Source organism: Mytilus trossulus, unplaced genomic scaffold, assembly GCF_036588685.1.
Source record: "Mytilus trossulus isolate FHL-02 unplaced genomic scaffold, PNRI_Mtr1.1.1.hap1 h1tg000085l___fragment_1__unscaffolded, whole genome shotgun sequence".
NCBI classification, from domain to species: domain Eukaryota; kingdom Metazoa; phylum Mollusca; class Bivalvia; order Mytilida; family Mytilidae; genus Mytilus; species Mytilus trossulus.
In genome coordinates this window covers 5,386,774-5,401,124 of record NW_026963295.1, presented here as the reverse complement: position 1 = coordinate 5,401,124, position 14,351 = coordinate 5,386,774, and the positions used below count along the sequence as shown (strand labels likewise).

Below are 14,351 nucleotides of genomic sequence, written 5' to 3'. Positions count from 1 at the left end.
AACTTCTAACGGGAGAGATTATGCTGATTGTTCATATGATGAAGACAAAACCTGTCAATCAATTGAATTGAGGTTTTGATCCGGAATGCCGAAGACAGCTTGTAGTCCGTTGTTAATATATGTATCATTGTCAATTTTCTTAGTTTCTATTGTTAGTTGTTCTGGACTCTCGAACTTCTTTTTAATTGAATTTTAATGCGTGTATTGTTGAGTGTTCGTTGTTCTTTATTGGCTAGAGGATAGAGTATGAGGTTGATATTTCTTGGCTAGAGGATAGAGTATGAGGTTGATATTTCTTGGCTAGAGGATAGAGTATGAGGTTGATATTTCTTGGCTATAGGATAGAGTATGAGGTTGATATTTCTTGGCTATAGGATAGAGTATGAGGTTGATATTTCACAAAACATGTTTGAAACCGCTGCATGTTTGCGCCTGTCCAAAGTCGGAAGTCGGGAGATTCTGACCTTTGTTGTATGCTTTTGACTTAAGTTATTTATATAGTTCGGTGTTAGGTATGATGTTAATTATCAATGCACTAGTACATAGTTTTGTTAAGGGTCCCGCTGAAGCACGCCTCCGGCTGCAGAATTGTTTGTCTGGCTGTATAGGAAATACATTGGTAGTCTCTGGCTGTTGTCTGCTCGTCGGTCGGGTTGTTATCTCTTAAACGCATTCCAGTTTCAATTTTATTTCATAATCTTGAGAAATATTTTAAGTTGAAATATTCAATCTCTATCTAATGTTATCGTAGACACATTCCGACTTTTATTTTATAATCTTGAGATCTTTGTTGTTAGTTCAGTGTGAAAATATTCCAGCTTTTCAACGTTAAATGAATCCTAGCATCACTGTCAAAATGAAAGCAATTTCTAACAAAAACCCTACAAAACTCTGAAAGAGCATTCTTTTATGCCTGACACTTCTTTTGGTCAATTGATCAAAAAACAAATATTACGATAAAAAAGAAATCGGGAAATTAACAAATACATTAAAATCAAATAAAATATTTGTCCTATCTTAGTGTTTCAGAATAGTAATACATTCCTTTTCCACGTTAACAGATCATTGAGCGATGCAAGTTAACATCTTACAATTAAAGTCTTCAATCAACAATCATAGTGTTGATTGTCTCTCGTGGATTTGTCTTTTAAATTTTATCAAAAAAGGAACTATTCCATCTGATGAGTTAAGCATTTTTCAATTGATTTTTATAGTTCGTTCTTATGTTGTACTGTTATACCACTGTCCCGGGTTAAGTGAAGGCTTGGGATCCCGCTAACATATTCAGCCCCGCTGTGTTTTGATTTTGCCATGTGATTATGGACTTTCCAAATTGATTTTCCTCTGAGTTCAGTATTTTTGTGATTTTACTTTCCATTATATGTATGAATGTGCCTGTCCCAAGTCAGGAGCGTATAATTCAGTGGTTGTCGGTTGTTTATGTATTACAAATTTGTGTTTCGTTCATTTTCTTAATGTACATAAGGCCGTTAGTTTTCTCGTTTGATTTATTTTACATTGTCATGTTGGGGCCTTTTATATCTGACTTTGCGGTATACTCTTTGCGCATTAATGAAGCCCGTACGCGTGTACCTATAGTTGTAAATTTCTGTATTATTATGGTCTCTTTTGGAGATTTGTCTCATTGGCAATCATACCACATCTTCTTTTTGATATAAACTATATAAACAGTTTAATTGTAATTTTTGTTCATTGTTTGTTGGTAATAACTTGTAAACTGCAGATATTCTTGTAGTTCAGTGTGAAGATATTCCATCAAACAATCTAACAAATGGTGCTGTCACTGTAGCGGAAAGATTTATTGGCTCAACGGCAAATTTTACATGTGACGCAGGACATTCAATTGTTGGAAACGACACTATATTATGTACATCCTTAGGATGGAATGGGAAAATTCCACAATGTCGCTGTAAGAACAAACCCTTACCTGTGTTCCATTTTGATTGGTTGATATTAATGTAACAAACAAACAATAGTATTACAAAGTTGAACTATCTCAACAACACATTATGCAATTGTTATGCTATTGTGAGATGAATTTGGCTATTTATTTTATGTATTTTTGACATATAGCTCTTCAACGGTTTCGGTACTGATACATCTTCGGATTTCAAATGTTTGGCTTTGAGCGTTCCTGATGAAGTAAAATCCAGAAAAGCGCTTCGGACGCAAGAACTTATTAAACGTGTTGTTTTCATTTTTTCATGTTATCTAATATTTATTATTGATTACTTCCCGTCAAAACTTTCGGGAAATCGACAAATTATTCCAAAACATATATACGAGTATTGTTTGTTTTTATGTTTTTGGTAATAAATTGAAAACTGCATATATTCTTGTAGTTCAGTGTGAAGATATTCCATCAAACAATCTAACAAATGGTGCTGTCACTGTAGCGGAAAGAAATGTTGGATCAACGGCAAATTTTACCTGTGACGCAGGAATTTTCCTGGTTGGAAGAAAATCTATAACGTGCACAACATCAGGCTGGAATGGGGATATTCCACAATGTAGTAAGAACACTAACCTCTTTTTCCTTTGATTGTTTGTTATATATGTAACAATAATTTTGCAATGTTTAACTATCTTAACAACACATTAGGCAACACTGTCAAAATAAACGAAACGCTAATACGAAATCTACCAGACGCTGATCAAAGGATCATTCAATATGCTTTGTTTTAAGGTTTTTCTTGTCGTAGAACATACCGAGGGGTGTCAAGATTGACCAACCAACCGTAGGAAGGTCTTTCTTGGACAATTATAACACCGAGGTGTGCTCTGCGACAACAAAAACATTTAAATATGCATGCTCTGACTTATATACCGTAAACAATTTTTTGATTAAGATTTGCAAGGTTATAAGCATCCCTTTTTACCGAACATACGAAAGTGGGATATTCCTTTCCAATACGTTTAGGTTTTAAGAGTCATTCTCTGTAAGCATCAAAGGATTTCAAAGAAAATGAGAAATGCATACTCATGGATATCCTTTATTTTCATATCATGGGTTAGTAATGGTGCACTGACAACAAAACTAATAATCATTTAAAAATTTGAAGTGTTGGTTGCCATGGAAACAAGTTGATTCTTGTTATTGAAGAACTGATATTCAGGACATCTAATTGCATCCAAAACGTCTCGAAATATCACAATATTGCTGAAAGCGGCATACAAACCATCAATCATTGTTAACCTAGTTAATTTATAATGCTTTAAATGATAAATTGATCTTTCAACCTTTTCAAAAAATAACAGTGGGCAAACTATACATTTAATCTTCAGTAAAATTATAAATTAAATCTACAGATATGAATATAGAATACAAATTCATCACCGGTCTTCGTCCAAATATTGCGATTTTTAGGAAATGTTTACCGCAAAGTGTAACATGAAAGCAATGTTTTTCCCGTTATTTAAATACATTCAATTGGACACATATAATGACCTCGCTTGCATAAATTTATTATAAGACATAATTAAGGGATGTTGAGAGTGATGCAATGTGTACTTGGTCCGATTTTGTGGCAATAAGTATTGAGTATACAATTCATAACATTTTGTTTAGGTAAACTTACATATAAGTTGGAGAACTGAATTGAAAATTTTTAAAAATCTTCAATATGTAAAAGAAAATATAAATAAAGGCAACAGTAGTATACCGCTGTTCAAAACTCATAAATCCAGGGACATAAAATAAAATCGGGGTATCAAACTAAAACCGAGGGAAACGCATTAAATATAAGAGGAGAACAACGACATAACAACTAAACGTAACACACACAGAAACTCGCAATCTCTGCACTAAACTACAAGTAAAATTATCCTATTCCCAACTAAACTTTTTAAATAATTAAAGCATACAGGCAAAACTCTTGAATAGTTAAAGTGACATCACGAAAATTCAAGTTTAATCTGTATTTTGTAGTTATTATCATTGTGTATAAGTTTTATCACATTTGGTTGAGGCTAACTTTAGAGAATGGAAATACATGTCCTGACCACATGATACGCTCGTCACGTTTTCAAAGCATAAAGATCAATAACAGCTGTTTAGTCAACAACAGAATTGTGCTACTTTTTATACGCCTGTTTACAGGATGTATTTTGGTATACTGCATTGTACTTTGGTTTATGAGAATAAAGATATATATTGACGACCCATTGCTGGCCATCAGCTTTTGTCTACTCTATGGTTGGGTTGTTGTCTCTTTGACACATTTTCAAAACAAAACGACAGACGACGGACGCCAAGTGGTGAGAAAATGGAGAATTTTCCAGTTTTCGGACAAAAATCAAAAATGCTTTTACCAACTTGCAAATAATTTTAGTGAATTGTTTATATCTTTTGACATGGACTCCTTTCTGTTTTTTAATTCTAGATTTTACATTTTCCAGTATCAGACCTGCCAACTTTTCAAAATGCCCATGGCAGTATAGCGTGCAATATGGCTTTTAGAGTCTTACAAAACCTTCAAAGGAGCCTTAATATATATTTTAATGTTGTTTTATGCTTCTTCATTCTGTTACAAGCCTATAGCTCTTGTAAGATCAAATGTTTTGTTTAAAATTGTAAACAAAATTGCTCTTTCAAAATTTCCATTTAGGAGCCTTCATGGGGGAAATCCCCCGCAAATAGTGACAGTTGGCAGGTATGCAGTATACAGGATTTTATTCATATAACTAGAGGCTCTAAAGAGTATGTGTCGCTCACCTTGGTATATGTGCATGTTAAACAAAAGACACAGATGAATTCATGACAAAATAGTGTTTTGGTGATGGTAACGTGTTTGTAGATCTTACGTTAATGAACTTTATTGCTGCTTACAATTTTCTCTATCTATAATGAACTTGGCAAAAGTTACAGTGGGAAATGTTTTGTAAATATTTTTAAAAATGTATACAATTCATGAAAATTGTTTAAAAGTGAATATAAAGGGCAATAAATCCTTAAGGGGTCAATTGACCATCTTGGGTATGTTGACTTATTTTTAGGTCTTACTTTGCTGTTCATTCTTGCTGATTACAGTTTATCTCTTTCTATAATAATATTCAAGATAATAACAAAAAGCTGTAAAATTTTCTTAAAATTACCAATTAAGGGACTGCAACCCAACAACTGGTTGTCCAATTGATCTGAAAATTTCAGTGTAGATAGAACTTGACCTGATTAACAATTCCCCCCACCCCGTTCGATTTGGCCCATTAGTTCAGAGGAGAAGATTTTTTTTTTAAAGTTAACGACGACAGGCGCCGGACGCCGGACGCAAAGTGATGAGAAATGCTCACTTGGCCCTTCGGGTCAGGTGAGTTAAAAAGGGGGATTTTCCACTTTTCAGACAATATCTCAAAAATGCTTTCAGCAATTCTTATGAAACTTTGATGAATTGTTTATATCTATTGATGTAAGCTTCCTTTATAATTTTACAAATTTTACAATTTACATTTCAAAGTCGTAAGGTTTTATTCCTAAGAAAGGGGGATTTATTAGGTTTTGTTTTTTTATAATAACTCAAAAATGCTTTCGGCATATTATGAAACTTTGGTGAATTGTTTATATCTATTGATGCAAGCTAACTTTTGATTTTGATAAATAAGCTAATATGGCATTGAGAAGTAATTGAACTTTATTCTTTGAAAATATGACGGACGTATCATGCACTCATGGCGCAGCTGTTTGATAGACAGGTAGATACTGCTATAAATGGTGATCTTGTCTTGAAGTCCCGTTCCTTGTCCCAACCCCCACACCAATAATTCATATTGTTTTCGTGCCACAAGTATGTATCTTTCTGGCAGAACATTTCCTCTTGTCATCAGGTTCACAGTAAGTACTGCTCGACCCAATCTCTTCTTTTTATTGTCTACATGTTTGGAGTGTCCCAATTTCACTCAATACCAGCCACAGAGTTTTCCTTATCCTTTCTCCATTAAATGGCATTTTGCATGAGCAATTGTTGGGAATGTGTTAAACATTACAAACAAATCATTTGTAAAATTTCAACTAAAATAATTGAGCACTATAACCAATTGACGGCTCTTCACGGTTAGTTCGGCAATATTGGATAGGGGGCAGATTTTCATAATAGAGGTAAAAATGGTGTGAAAAATACGGGAAAACATCATTAAAACAGAGCTGTTGCTTGGAAACACACATAGGATTTCCCACACTTTCATACTATTTCCACCTTCTTCCAAAAAATCTGCCCCCTATCCAATATGACCGAACTAACCGTGAAGAGCCCTATTCATTTTCACAAGTTCGGTAGAGCACCGGGAATGTTTTCAACAATCTTATTTGTGATTAAACCGCGAGCGGTAAACAAAACACATTCTATTGTGTTTATAGTACTTTAAATACATTTGTCATGGTCCTAGAATTGGAATTGTTTTCTTTAGACAAACAAAAACGTTTATGTCTTCCTGTCTGAAGAGTAATTCCAGGAAAGCTACTCCTGCTACACAGGGGTAACTAAAAGGAGCTTTGAATTGAGATTTTATAGTCAGCAGTTGTTATATTTAATTTTGATAACATGTATTTTTTTCTGAGATCAAGATTAAGATTTTGCAGACATTTAAAGCATTTTTGTCAATTTCAATATCATTTTTGTAACAATATCAAAAACAGTAATTTCGAAAAACCATGTTTCAAAAAAATGAATTTTACAAAATTTTCAAATATACCCCTCCCAATTTTTTGTATTTTGATTGAGCAATGGTTAAACTATTTAAAAATTATTTTAACCATATTGGGAAAATCTGGGTTGAAAATTTTCGAAGCTTTCAAAACAGGGTAAAATTGGATTTTCAATACACATGGAATTTGACCCTTTTTGGAGCTAGGTTCTTGACATACATGCTATTAAATATATTTTTTTAAATGCAATTTTTAAATATGTCGTTACAATACTTATTCATAATAGCAATCACAACTTTCTTTTTTATTCTCTTGAAGGCCGTATTTATCTAACTAAAATTGCACATTTTTAGCCTTTTTTCCTTGCCAAAATTGACCAAAAAGTGTTCAAGCCGTAACCATAGCAACCACAAAATTTTACACGAAACTGGTTGTATTTTTCAGAATATCTCAACTGTTAGATCATTTTTACAAATTTTGATCTAATTCTGTGACATGTCATTTCCACATGATTTTGATGCTTACAGAGAATGACTCTTAATACGCCCTTAGGCTTATTTAGAATGTGAAATCAATCTCATTAATTAATCTAGATATAAACATTATACATTATTATATATATATATATACATAATACAAATATTATTGTAACTGCACGAAGTAAGACAAAATGAATTGTGACAATCCGATAACAGTTGATAAAAATTTCAAGACACTTTGTAAGTAATTTATTGTATCAACTTAGTTTATGGAAAAGGGATAGGGGCTATTTTTATTTCTATTTGTAATGACATTTCTATCGTGGAAAAGTGAATATTGATCAGCAATTTTACTTTGTAACTATTTTTTAACAGATGATCAGGATTAAATTCTATATCATCCCCACTCCCCTACCCTATCCCGTTGTGAGTTACTTGTATGTTATTCAAAAGAATATATATTTTATTAGTTGATAATTTGATAGAGTGAAAGGTATGCATAAATGTAAAAAAGAACACTCAATCATAACACATGTACATGTAACACGAAAACGAATATCAATGCATACTAGCTATCGAGATGCATAAGTGGAAATATGATAAGTAAAACCAATGTCTATTTTAGATTTATTAATGACTTGTTTCATTGTTGACATTTGTTTGCTTTACATCTAGTATGGTATATAATACAAATAATATAAACTGTAATAACCGAAATAATGTGTCTGCTTGTACCAATTAAAATCTATCAGTTTATTATCTTTGGAAAATACAAATATGACAGAAGAAAATATACTTTAAACTCGAACAACTTTTAAAATACTGTAATGGATGACAGTTACCAGAAAAAAATTATAAATATTTAATACTGTTTTGATAATTTCAGTAAAAATAGTTTGTCCTGAGACGGTAGCCTTCTTTCGAGGTTCAAAGTACATATTCAAATGTAAACCAGCAAATTGGTTTGATTATGAGGTAAGGAATATAATATTTCTATATAATTTGATATTTTGCAACAACAACATGCTTTTCAACATTATAACTGGCTATCTTTTTAAGTGAAATATTGATAGTTTATGAATATATGAATTTGTATTATTATAAAAACTAGAAACTGAAAATCATAAAGCAAAAAAGAACGCGCCGAACGAACAACAAATCAACATGAAAAATATGTTTATTAATGTTTGTTTACTCTTTACCAGAGATATATGTACAGTGATGTCTTTCTGGCATAACAGTAACGAAAAGCAATAACCTTAGCAGTACCTGAAAAGACCTTACTGAATGTTTGAATCCGAAATGCACTTTGGTTTCGTACCTGTGTATTCCTTTTAACGATTTCGGTTCATTGACGAGTCTTTTTTAAAGGATGCTCGTCTTGTGTAAACATAATGATCATGGAATGTTTGATGAACTTTTTAACTGATATTCATTGTTGTAGGCTTACTGCAATGCCAGTGGTGGACAATTGACCAGTATTGAAACCGGTGACGAAAACACATTTATAGTAGATGTAATTGCATTGATAATGAATATACAGAAATTAAGTGGTAGGAAAATTAGTAATTGTTTCAAGTTTTTCTATTTGTTTCGCATCAATTAAAAAGGTTTCACAGATAACAGAGAAATCAACCCATTTTTATAATATAACGTTCTATTCATATTTTCAGAAAAAAAGACTATTATTAAATATGGTTACACAAATGTATATAGGCGCTGATCGTGCGCGCATTTGTATATCTGAACAATGTGATATGGAGTTAATGGAGCACAATAGATCATATGTGGGATAAACTCTTTTCATGTCACTACACAGTGTATTTGATATGCTATTCTGAAAACGTTTTAAATTAAAGTGTTCAAAATATTAACATGTCGATTGTTTGTAAGATATTTAAATTTTTCAATTTGTACTTAACTTGCTTTCGTATCTAATATTTACTTAAGGTGGTACCTAACACTACGGGGAGATAACTCTGTAAAATCAGCTAAACGTTTTAATGACGTTGTGTTGTTAAGGGAATATTAAGCTTCTCGATGATCAAAATAAGTGTTTGTCTAACTGCTATATAACCAGTGTAATTTTTCTGACAAAACGGTTGGTTCAAAATTTTTGAAATTTTTACATTTTTGTTAAAGGGTCAAAGTAAATACATTGTCAAAATTTTATGAAAATTAAACAATCCAAATTAATTGTAGTGAAAGTGTTGGGTACCACCTTAATTACACATTTGCATTCTATATCATGTTCAGCTCATAATGATGCAATATGACATGTATAGCATTAAACAACCAAGACTTTAATCAAATTATTTGACTCTGTCTTTTAAGGTTTATCTAAAATATAGATAGTATCTAAGAAAGTTATGATTTGAAACAAATCTTAAAATTCAATTTGATTTAATGCAGACATTTTATGAGTTGATTAACAACCACTGGGTCTATGTTCATGATGTTACTACTGGTGGTATCCCCAGCTCAGAAGTCAGCACTTTCGTGTTGATATGAATTATTTTTGATATGGTCATAATTACAAATTAACTGTTTGCAAAAACTTTACATTTTTTAAATACTTATATAGATATATAATTAGTACTTTAGTTGGCCTTTTTAGCAGTTTTCTTTTTCGAGCATCACTGATGAGGCTTTTGTAGACGAAATGCACGTCCGGTTCAAAATCAAAAAATCAATCTTGGTATCAATGATTAGTTTATTTATAACAAAATAACTATCGTGTTATAGAACTCCCCAAAGTTCTACAATGTTGAGAAGAATCGGCGTCTTGTTTCACTCCGTAATATTCTACACGTGCCTGTCGTCCCCAGTTAGGACCTTTAGTTCAGTGGTAGTTATATGTGATTTTCGTAAAAAAAAAAAAAATATATATAGAGATTAATACATGACCATTTCCATATCACCCTGGGTATCATCCCGAGACCTCCATATCAGCCCGAGACGGCTGATATGGAAAAGGCCATGTATTAATCGCGTTATCATATACTTCCGACAATAGTTTTGTGTAAGGCAAACAAACAAATGCAATAACTAAAACAGTCAAAAACTTTTTTTAAATTATGAATCAAATATACTATAATTGTACAACAACAGCATCACTACCTGACGTCACAATGGAAGAGTAAACAACCGATACCGGAAACACCGGAAGTAACTTGCACGAGAAGCACTATTATGGGTTGTGTGCACGAGATGCACCTAATATGGGTTATCAGCCCGTGTGGGAAATTATGGCTTGTGTACTTCCGCTCATTACACATATGCAAAAGCTATCATATCAATGCTAAGTATTTGATAAAAACAGTTATCAAAGGTACCAGGATTATAATTTAATACGTCAGACGCGCGTTTCGTCTACATAAGACTCATCAGTGACGCTCAGATCAAAATAGTTATATAGCCAAACAAGTACAAAGTTGAATAGCATTGAGGACCAAAAAATCTTAAAAGTACCAAATACAGTTAAAGTAATATATTGTTGGGAAAGAAAATCTTCAGTTTTTCGAAAAAATCAAAGTTTTGTAACAGGAAATTTATAAAAAAAATAACCATTTAATTGATATTCATGTCAACACCGAAGTGCTGACTACTGGACTGGTGATCTATATTTATGACTTTGTATTCATAACACATACTATATTCTTGATGACATTTTTTTGTTAATGTTTTTGAAAGAAAGTCATGCAGTTTGAAAATCTAATTGTCAGTCCCTTTTTTCTTTTGCATTTCATGACAACACTGTTACTTATAATGTTGACATCATTATTTTAGGATTTTTCTGGATTGGCCTTACAGACAATAACGATGAAATGTAATATAAATGGTTGTCTTGTGAACCACTTCAATACAACAACTGGTACCAAGGACAACCACAGCAACCAGATCATTTAAATTATCTGGGTGAAACAGGTGCACACTGTGGTTTGATACATAGCTTCTTTTCTTTAAACTGGGGTGACGAACGATGTAGTCAACACGTATATTCCGTTTGTGAAATTCGGTAAGTAGAATTGAACCCCCATTTACTTTGGTTGAAAAATGAAAATTTAAATATGAAAAAAACATATTATACAGCTACGTCCTTCTGACAATAAACATGATAAAAGGGAAAAGGGAAATAAGAAAATTTAAATTGTTTTACCAAGTCAGGAATATGACAGTTGTTGTCCATTCGTTTGATGCGTTTTATCATTTGATTTTGTCATTTGATTAGGGACTTTCCGTTTTGCATTTTCCTTAGAGTTCAGTATTTTTTTGTTATTTTACTTTATTTTGTAAAGTATCGAATGGTAAATGATTTTAACGTTTTGTTGGAATCATAAAGAGTAAATTAACTGATCATAGATACCAGGATTGAAATTTTGTATTTGCGCTTAGTGTTTTTTGTCTGTTTGGCTTTTGTGTTCCTTTGTTTTTATATAGGTTTGGATTTTGAGAAAATGTTGACTGTTTTACCATTATTTGTGACAGTTGTACCTTTTGTGTCTGTTTGTTTTGTTTGCACGTCGTTGTCAATATGGTGCGACTGTCATTTGTGAAATAGGTTTGACTAGCTATAACCAGGTTTAATTCATAAGAAAATGCATATCCCGAGTCAGGAATATTACAGTTGTTATACATTCGTTTGTTGTGTTTGAGTTTTTGATTTTGCCATTTGATGAGGGAATTCCTGATTTGAATTTTCCTCAGAGTTGAGTAATTTTTTTGAATTTTAATTTTCACCCTGTTGACAGAAATAATAATCACTCTCTTTGCACCTAAGTTTAGTATTTAACCACAATAAATAAAGAATATGTGGTGTGATTGCCAATGAGACAACTCTCCACAAGAGACCAAAGGAAACAAATATTTACAACTATAGGTCACCGTGTGGTCTTCAACAATGAACGAATCCAATACCGCACAGTCAGCTATAACTGGCCCAGGCTAGGATTGTCAAATGTAAAACAATTCAAACGAGAAAATTGACTGTCTAATTTACGAAAAACCAATATGTACCACATAAACAAACAATAGCCACTGAATAACACGCTCCTGACATGGGACTTGCACATGCATACCGAATGAGGCGGGGTTAAACATGTAAGCGGGATTTCAACCCTCCACTAACCTGGGACATTAGTGTAACAGTACAACTTCAGAACGGACTAAACAAATCAGTGGAAAAATGCTAAATTGTTATTTTCATTATGAAAGCTAAAATTTGTCAACTACTTTTGCCTTTTATTTTCCCTGTAACGATCCTAGAACGTTTTCAGAACACAACTTGTCAACATTGCTATTAAAAAATTGAAAACAACACGTTTAATAATTTCTTGCGTCCGAAACGCTTCCTGGATTTACCTTCATCAGGAACGCTAAAAGCCAAACATTTAAAAACTTAAGATGTAAAGGTATCGTAACCGTTAAAGACCATGATGTCAAAAATATCAAAAATAAATAGCCAAATCCATCAAAAGTCAACTTTGCCTGAGGGAGTTGAAACCTTAGTTTCTTAATAATTTCAAAATTTATAAACGGATTCTGATAAATTGTTGAAAATCAGTTATACGGACTTTTTTTAAACGCTTTCAGATATTGTGCTGATTTTTGATATGTGAGTTAACCATGATGAGGAACAGATCAAGTTTATGTATCGTTCCTCTCGGCTAATTTTTGCTGTAATTTCTGGCTTTGGACTTTAATAATTTTTTGTAATCACAGTTATGCGAAACTTTTTTCTAAATGCTTTCAGATATAAGGGTGATTTTTGGTATGTGAGCTTACCATGATCAGTTACAGATGAAGTTTAATGGTCGTTCCGCTTTGTTATTTTTTGCCAAAATTAAGGGTTTACAAGTTCGAAATTGTTGAAAATCACAGTTATAAGGACTTTTTTTCTAAAGTCCTCCAGATTTTGAGCTGATTTTTGATATGTGAGACTACTGTCATGATTGTGTCCACATGTGTTATTGAAATTACAGATGGAGCCATTCGTGTCGCTATGATTCATCTACGTATCTATGCTTCCTATATCAGGTTGTTCATGTAGTGTATATTAATTGTCTTAAGATAGAAGCAGGTAGAAACGATACAGCATTACATTGATCATAAACAGTTTCATATCTAAAAAAAGGGTGTGCTACCTTAAAATAAATAATTATATCATATCTGATTATTATTCTGCCTTTTGTAGATTGCCATAATATATGTCAGTTTGAGAGAACCATATGCATTATCTGAGGACGACATGCTATTTGCCAATTTGGGAGTTAAATATGAATTATCTGAGGACGATATGTTATTTGCATTTGTAATAAAATATTGAGACACTAAATACGAAGCGTGTTTTGTTTCATAGTTCAAGATGTCATTTATGAAATAGCTTCCATTGTGAATGATAGAAACTTAAAGTTTAATAGACTGGATGAATAAATACGTTAACACGTATGGAGAAAAATGACAATAGTGACCCCAAAGAAAAGAAACATAGATAAGCGTAATTACTTATCTATTTCATCCCCTTGCAATTATACTTAAATAAGTAATTGTTCGTATGTTCTGCTGTTACACCATTGTCCCATGACGCCGGCAAACACCTTTAAAACAATTGCTTTGATATGTGCTAATACCAAGACATGAGCCTATGTAATCAGTTGTTGCCGTTTGTTGCTTTATATCATATTTTGATTCCTTTTGTTGTTTCGAAAAACAGTCAGTCCGTTACTGTTCCTGTTTGAATTGTTATACACTAGTTATTTCAAGCCTATAGTAAAGTTGATGATTTGACGACTAAATGCATGTACATGTACAATATATACAGTTAGCTGCTATTGAGACAAAGGCAAAAATCATAGTGCAACAAAACATGTTTATTACAGATATAATAACAACAAACTAAAATAACACTTACCACTACTAAATGATTAGGAACTTTCAGGAACTAATTGCAGCTACTGTCCAGGTTATGTTAAACAAATCACCTCCAATTGACCGTCTCCAACTGATCTGTTCAGTGAAGAGTTTTTACCATTGAAATGAAATGTCAACACATTCCAATCTTTTGGCAGATGTGAATATTCTCATGTGGCATTTATACCTATATCCAAGGGTACCTATATCTGGTGGTGATAATTAACCATTTTTTTCTTCTTTTTGTTTAATTTAAAAAAAAATGGAATTTAAACTTTTTTCAGCATTTTGAAGAAAAAAAAATT

At 32.4% G+C, this 14,351-nt stretch overlaps 1 protein-coding gene across 1 annotated transcript; it reads left to right on the top strand.

Moving 5' to 3' along the window:
* The first annotated feature begins 2,030 nt into the window (after nt 1–2,030).
* LOC134699879 (beta-2-glycoprotein 1-like) lies at nt 2,031–13,465 on the top strand. The gene is made up of 6 exons (XM_063561281.1): nt 2,031–2,049; nt 2,364–2,534; nt 8,024–8,112; nt 8,582–8,690; nt 10,927–11,155; nt 13,331–13,465. The coding sequence occupies exons 1-5, from the start codon at nt 2,031–2,033 to the stop codon at nt 10,968–10,970; spliced, it is 432 nt and encodes a 143-aa protein (XP_063417351.1). The 3' UTR covers nt 10,971–11,155; nt 13,331–13,465.
* Nucleotides 13,466–14,351: the final 886 nt, after the last annotated feature.

What these genes read in the sequence shown, in the direction of transcription:
- LOC134699879 (XM_063561281.1), top strand. An exon ending in TGGGGATATTCCACAATGTA is followed by an intron (nt 2,535 to 8,023) that starts GTAAGAACACTA and finishes TGATAATTTCAG; the next exon opens with TAAAAATAGTTTGTCCTGAG. An exon ending in GAATATACAGAAATTAAGTG is followed by an intron (nt 8,691 to 10,926) that starts GTAGGAAAATTA and finishes TCATTATTTTAG; the next exon opens with GATTTTTCTGGATTGGCCTT.